The sequence below is a fragment of the Ursus maritimus genome, unplaced genomic scaffold (assembly GCF_017311325.1).
Source record: "Ursus maritimus isolate PB19 unplaced genomic scaffold, ASM1731132v1 scaffold_8, whole genome shotgun sequence".
Classification (NCBI taxonomy): Eukaryota; Metazoa; Chordata; class Mammalia; order Carnivora; family Ursidae; genus Ursus; species Ursus maritimus.
The window spans coordinates 75,479,019-75,485,890 of NW_024426996.1; the positions used below are offsets into that span (position 1 = coordinate 75,479,019).

The 6,872-nt window shown below is 60.7% G+C and overlaps 1 protein-coding gene across 1 annotated transcript in view; it reads left to right on the forward strand.

Annotated features, from left to right (window-relative positions):
- Positions 1–6,872, forward strand: part of WDR1 (WD repeat domain 1) — a 41,765-nt gene that overhangs the window by 33,492 nt on the left and 1,401 nt on the right. The window contains exons 12-14 of the mRNA XM_040625128.1: positions 866–976; positions 3,879–4,052; positions 5,609–5,753. Of these exons, the coding sequence (XP_040481062.1) occupies positions 866–976; positions 3,879–4,052; positions 5,609–5,753 (430 nt within the window). The remainder of the gene's footprint in view (positions 1–865; positions 977–3,878; positions 4,053–5,608; positions 5,754–6,872) is intronic.

Sequence of the window (6,872 nt, forward strand, 5' to 3'; positions counted from 1 at the left end):
GCCCGGGGGCGCCTGCCGGGCCACAGCCCTGAGTCTTGGAGCTGTATGACTCCCCACATGTTCTGCCATCTCCAGGGCCGAAGCGTGTGCAGCACATTCATTAGGGACTTTATTTACTCTGAACGTCGAATTCCGGCTTTGCGACATGTAGGCACTGGCAGGTTCTTCTGCCTTGGAAGCTGAGGTTCAGGACAGAGCTGTCCCCACAGGCAGTAAGCAGCTGAGCCAGGCTCAAGCCCCAGCTGGTCTGTCCGCTGGGCCCTCCGTTGGCCTGGTCACCCGGGCACCCAGCCCTGCCTGGGGACTCCGCCCTGCCCCCGCCCGAGGCGGAGGGAAGTGAGCCAGGTGCTGGCTGGGGCTGAGCTTCTGGCCGCCTTGCTGTGCACCTGGGACACAGTTTTGGTCTGGAAGACGGGTGCCAGCGCTGCCTCCCCAGGTGTGGGAGCCGCTCACGGCACATGTAGGATGTTCACGTGCTGCGCGTCGGAGCTGCGACGGGGCTTGCTTTGGACCTCGGATGCCAGAACTTAGAATCCGGCGTGTCCGGGGTATTCCCGGTGCTGCTTTAGAGCCTTGCTCTTCTAAACGCTGTGTCCCTCGAACCTCACGAGAAGGCCGTTCAGCAGAGCCCCTTCACTGTGTGATGCAAGGAAGGAAAGGTCTGACGTCAGGACGTTTCCCGAGAAGTTGGTGCTCGTGGTGACGATGACAGCAGCCGATAGTTGTTATGACTGTGACTGGGAGCAGTTACGGTTCCCAGTGGCTGACGAGGGAGGAAGCACAACGCAGGGTCACAGGGCCCCCGCCCCCAGCAGCCAGCGGTCTGTCCCCGGCCTCGGTGCCCTGACTGCTGTCTGATTTTCAGATCGTCCTGCTCAAGGATCAGAAGAAGTGCTTCAGCATTGACAGCCCCGGCTACGAGCCCGAAGTGGTAGCGGTGCACCCCAGCGGTGACACAGTGGCTATCGGGGGCACGGTGAGTCTCCTGTCCCGCATGTCCTCTGACCCCGGCTGTCTGGGCGGTTTGGGGGTGACACGGGCTGCGTGAGTGCGGAGCTGTCCCGAGGCAGATCAGCAGGAAAGTGGTGGGAGACCAAGGGCCCGCGCAACGAGAGGGGGCTGGGCTGGGAGCACTCAGCAGGGGGGACCGCTGGGCCGTCAACCACGTGAGTGCTTGGGGCACACGTGACTTAGCGTGTTCAGAGAGGACCAGCGTGGAGGAGCTGGGCTGGCGGGTTGTAGGTAGGAGCATGACAGGAAGATTGCTGACACCTGAAAAGCGGCAGTAACCGGATGGGTCCAGGGTTTTCCTTCCGCGCTTACGCTGTCCTGCAGAGTGTGGTGCTCCCGCCCCTCTAAACCGAAAGCCTCGGGGACCCAGTGGTCCCTGCCTGCCAGGCCAAGTCCTGAGTGCTTTACAGACCGGCTCCCTTTGTCCCATCTGGCCCTGGGGGGCTCAGGTGCCCTGATGAAGGAGTTCTGCAGCCGAGATGGCAGACTTCGCCCCCAGGGATGGAAGCCAGCGTTGGGCAGTGCCTGCCGGGTCACCTGCAGGTGCCTTCTGTGAAACCGCCTGCTCCCCAGCTGCTCGAGGACCCCAGGGGCCAGCTGCCCACAGAGAGGCCCGTGGCCGTTTGCGCAGAGCCGGCGTGAGGGCTGAGGAAAGACTGGTCTGCGGGCAGGGCTTGGCCCAGTAGCTGGCCTGTGGGACGCATCAGCTCGGCACTGGCCACTCCACTTGCCCCCCCCAGGCAGTCCCACCTCCAGTCTCAGAAATGGTCCTTGCTGCCCCCGCCTCCAGCCTGGAGGAGGACCAGCCAGACAGGCCCCTGGGCGCTCTGACAGCAGGTCAGAGTGCCTGCCTGAGCGGGTGAGGGAGCCCCCCCACCACGGCCACAGGCTGTTCCTTCCCCCAGGGAGCCCGTGGGCACAGTGTCGAGCCACCACTGCCCAGACACGGAGAGCAGGGCTTGTCGGCCCTTGCACTGTCGCTCTTCCTCTGTGTTGCCATGGCTGTGAGACACGTGGACTTCGCTGGTTGTCCCAGACGAGTAAGGTGTGTCCCGTCTGTGTGGCTGCCCCTCCACGAGGCACTGCATCCCCGCCTGCCAAGCAGCCCAGCCAAGCCCCGGACAGGGCAGCAGCCCCACTGCCTCCCACAGGGTTCCCGTTGGCCCTGCTCTCCTGCAGTGCTCTGCCCAGAACTGTCCCTGTAGGCCAGCACCCCCACAGTGCTGGCGGTCCCTTCTGGGCCTGTCACTCCTCCTTTCCCGAATACCTGCCCTCTGGCATGTTTTGAGAAACAGCCTTCCCTTTTCTAGGGAGGAGTTCACAGCCATGGTCCTGGGGCAGGAGGTCGGAGTCAGATGTGGGGTTTGAACCTGGTGTTCCCCCTTGCACGGCCATAGCACCATGTCCTGCTTACTAGACGTTTACCTTTTTTCCACTTAAGAAGGAGAGATGGCTATCTCGTCATCCCCTCAACTCCCACGTCAAGGTCTTGGCAGCTTTCCTCTTCCTGGTTGTCTGCCAGCCCCAGGCCTGTGAGTCTCCGTGATCACACAGGACACTCCTGTGTTTATACCAAGTTTCCCTGTTGTCCCCCACATACTGGTAGTCTTGGTTTATTTTAGTGACATGCGGGCAAGTGGCCGTCCCGTCGCGTCGTTAGCGTGGTGGTGGATATTGGTGCTGTGTCCCTCCTGTGACATCCTCTGTGTGCAGTCTGCGAGTGTGGCCGTTCCTTCCTGACAGTGCCTCCCTTGTGGGCAGTACTCACAGGACGCTGGAGCCCAGACTCCCACTGCGGTGTGCTCGTCACGTGATCTCAAGGACTTCTGCACTCACAGCCCCTGCAGGGGTTGTACATGGCCGCTCTCCTCTGTTGGAGGCAGAGCCAGGCTGTGTCGTGGACGGAGCTAGGAGACCTTAGATGATCTTTGCCACTCAGACAGCTCAGCTGTCCCCAGAGGGCAGGCTGGTCCTTGATCTTCCTCCTTCCAGGGCAGCCTCGGGCAGTCACAAGGACACCACCTGTCCTGGTTCCTTCTGTCTGTCCATCCGTGCCACCTTCACGGGTTCATTCCACCGTGTGTGGCACTTTTCAGGCCCTGGACAAGTCTCTGGGGGCATGAAATGGGGAGGTCCCTGGCCTGGAGGGCAGGTGCCCAAGATGTATCCGCCTACCTGGCTGGGCTCCCACAGTACGGGCAGAACTGCCAGCAGAGCTGTCCAGACACCCCTTAGAGGCTCTGGCTGAGGAGAGCTGGGTAGAGCCGGGCGCTTGGGCATCCCACGGGCATCCCAGGCTAGAGGACCCCTGGGCAGGTGATCAGCCCATGGGCTAAGTGGCAGCTGCCCTCTGGAAGAGCAGGCGCGCCTCCCTGTGAAGAGGTGCCTGGCTCACGACACGCGTGGGGAGCTCGCTAGGAGACGGCAGGTTGGACAGACGGGGCTTGGTCAGAGAGCGAGTCGGTGCTGGAAGGAACCTCCAGGGCGCTGGGAAGGGCAGTGTGGGTACAGAGCACAGGGGGCAGGCAGTGTGGCCAGGGGTGACAGAGCCAGACCAGGGGCCCTCACTGCCATGCAAACGTGTATAGATACTTCTCAGAGTTTGCCCTGTGAACAGCTGCGTTGGAACTTACTGGAGCGTTTAAGGAGAAAGGCAGAGTCCTGAACACCAGACACACAGAACCAGAATTGGGGGCAGCTAGCGTTCAGCATTTTAATTATGTTCCTGAGTAATGCTTGCCACTATGCCGAGCAGGCCGTGGGAGCTGCTGAAGGGTTTTAGGAGGGTATCGGGAGCGCGCGTGGACGCGCGCTCCTGCAGTGGTGCACATCTGGAAGTGACTCACTGGCCCTCTGTCCTCTTGCAGGACGGGAATGTCCGCTTGTACTCCATCCTAGGCACCACGCTGAAGGACGAGGGCAAGCTCCTGGAGGCCAAGGGCCCCGTGACCGATGTCGCGTATTCCCACGATGGCGCCTTCCTCGCCGTGTGCGACGCCAGCAAAGTGGTCACGGTCTTCAGTGTTGCTGACGGCTACTCGGTGAGTGGGCGGCCGGGGCGGCCCTGTCCCCGTGCTGGGCAGTGCGGATGGCGGGTGGGGGCCGTGGCCTCTCCCCCCTGTCATCAACCTGGCAGTCACTTGAGACTACGTGGCTTCCTTGCTCGCAGAGCTGAATGGTGTGAGACAAGGAGGTGCACCTGTCGTCCAGGAGCTCATGGTGGTGTGAGGTAGAACAGTCGCCGGAAAGTTAGGGCCCTGGGCTGCGTCAGGCTTGCTATGAAGACATGCTGATTGGTTCACCTGGGCTGCCCGGCTCAGTGACTTCCTGGCTGCTTCTCTGTCGAAGGGCTGAAACTAGATTTTCTTCTCGAGTCTCATTACCGTTGAGGTCTCGTGAAGATGAGCGTGGATCAGCCCGGCGCTGCCTCGCGTGTGGGGGCGCTGAGCCACGGGCTGGCGAGGGCGGGCCAGGGTGCAGAGGCACCAGGGCATGGGGGAAACAGCCGAGGGCCGACAGCGGTCCATTTGCCCCGGTTCACAGACCAGAGACAGCTTCACTAGGGGTGCGGTCACTTGCTGGGTACGGCCAGAGCAGGGGCACAGGATGATGGCGGGTCTTTGGTCCCGGCCGGCACCGCGCCAGCCCCCAGCACTTGGTTGGTTTTGGAATCCAGCAGAGGTGAACATTTACACCTAGGTTTTGCTATTAACGTCTCCCCATGTTACGTTGTCCGTCCAGTGATCTTAATTCAGGTGCACTTGAATTACAGGGCTCTCCGCACTCCCTGTAAACACCTGCTTAGGCACTAACTAGCCTTGCATCTCTTCGGTCTGTCTGATGCTCCAGTGTCCTTCTGACCAAACGCAGGTGTACGCTTGCACCTCCGCTGACGTAACCCCCACCTCCCCGGGGCTGTCCTTCTGCTCCCTCGCCACATTGCCCAGCTTCTGTGTGTATCCCATTGTAAGCGATTCCGTGTACACACCACAGTCTTATTGACGGCGTGCTAAGTAGACAGTTACAGGGAGGGATCAACACAGCACAGAACAGGCAAACTTGACAGTCATCATCAGGTCGACCTTTTCTGGGGATTAAGAAAATAGAATGCCTTGAAGAAAAAGCATTCGTACAGCATCAGGAAAGGGCCAGTCCTGCAGTGCGCAGGCTCCGTCCAGCCCCGGCCCAGCCTGCGGAGTAGCGAGGAGCCGGCAGGTGTGCGTGGGGAGAGGCCGGTGGCCTCCCTCTGCTGCCTGAGCTTGCTCTGAGCACCACCTGCCCGAGCCGGGGCCTCCTTGAGCCTTCGTGTTGGCGTTGCTCTGAGCCCTGGCTGGGCCGAGGGCTAGCACTTCAGGGTGGGTGCCGTGGCGGAGGCTGTCCGGGGTCCCAGGGGCACGGTGGCTACTGCCTGCTGCTGGGCCGCGCCCTCTGGGCCTCCTCACAGAGCAGTGGGCACCTCGGATTCCTGTGAGGCCTCCGTGTGGCGTGCCTGGCGGAGAGAGTACTGCGTCAGCGTTGGCCCTTAAGGGCAGGTGAGATGACACGCGCCCCTCTGGCCTGAACCCTGACCTACCACCTGTTTTCAACCCACGACTAGGAGAACAATGTATTTTACGGACACCACGCGAAGATCGTCTGCCTGGCCTGGTCACCAGACAACGAGCACTTCGCCTCCGGTGGCATGGACATGATGGTGTACGTCTGGACCCTGAGTGACCCCGAGACCAGGGTCAAGATCCAAGGTGACTCTCTGCTCCCACCTCGGCTCCCCAGGCAGCCCCAGAGAACCTGTCCCCAAGCCTGAGTGTCCCATCTGTGCTTCCGGGAAGTTACCCCAGAGAGGCATGGTGCTCATTCTGCCGGCCCCTGCTAGACACACAGAGGGATCAACGATGCACGAGTCCCAGCGTGAGAGTAGGTGGCCTCCATTCACCAGGCACATACCTTAGCACATGGGGGTCCCTCTTGACATCTCTTCTTAGCCCGTTGGGCTTCCATAAGAAAGTTCCACCGACTGGGCGGCTTATAAACCACAGAATTACTGCTCACTGCTCAGGAGGCTGAATTCCCGGATAGGGGGTCAGCATGGCTGGGGCGTGGGGGAGCTCTTCCGGGTCAGAGACTTTGTACTGGGCCTCGCGCAGGGGAAGGGCAGTGGGCCGTGGTTGTTTAATAAGCCACTGATCCCCTTCCTGCCCTCAGCTCTTCCACGGCCCTGCCTCTTGATACCACGGCCTTGGGGATTAGGTTTTCGGCATACAGTTTTGGGGGGCAGACACAAACATTCAGACCACAGCACTTTCCCTTCCACCACCCCACCCCCTAAATGAAACTGCTGACCAGGTTCTCTCTCTGCGATGGGCAGTGTTCAGTGGGAGGGTAACAGAGCCTCCTGTGGACCTCCCGTGTTTCTAGCAGCCCCGTTTAAAGAAAAAAAAAAAAGTGAAATTATTCTTAATAGTAAGCTTTATTTAGCCAAACGTATTTTTTCTACATGTGGCAATAGCTCGCTTCAAAGTCTGTAGTCACACGTGGCTCATGGACCCGGGAGGGACCATGTCTGTCCAGGGTAGATCTGAAATTCTCCTGTCTCAGTGTCACCCGCAGCCAGATGGGAGGGCCGGTAGAAGGCGGCACAGAACAGATTGCCGGGGTCCCCTGCTCTGTGGGTTTGTAGTACGACCCTCTGGGTCTGGAGGGCAGAGGCAGGAGAGAGAGGACTGTGTTCACCCCTGGTGCAGCTCTCACAGAGGGGGACCCGAGAGGCTCGGCCCGTGTCTCTCAGGGTATTCTGGTCACCGGTCCACCAGAGGTTTCTCGGCCTTTATTATTGTCCATCCCCCCCCCCCCCCCCCCCCCCC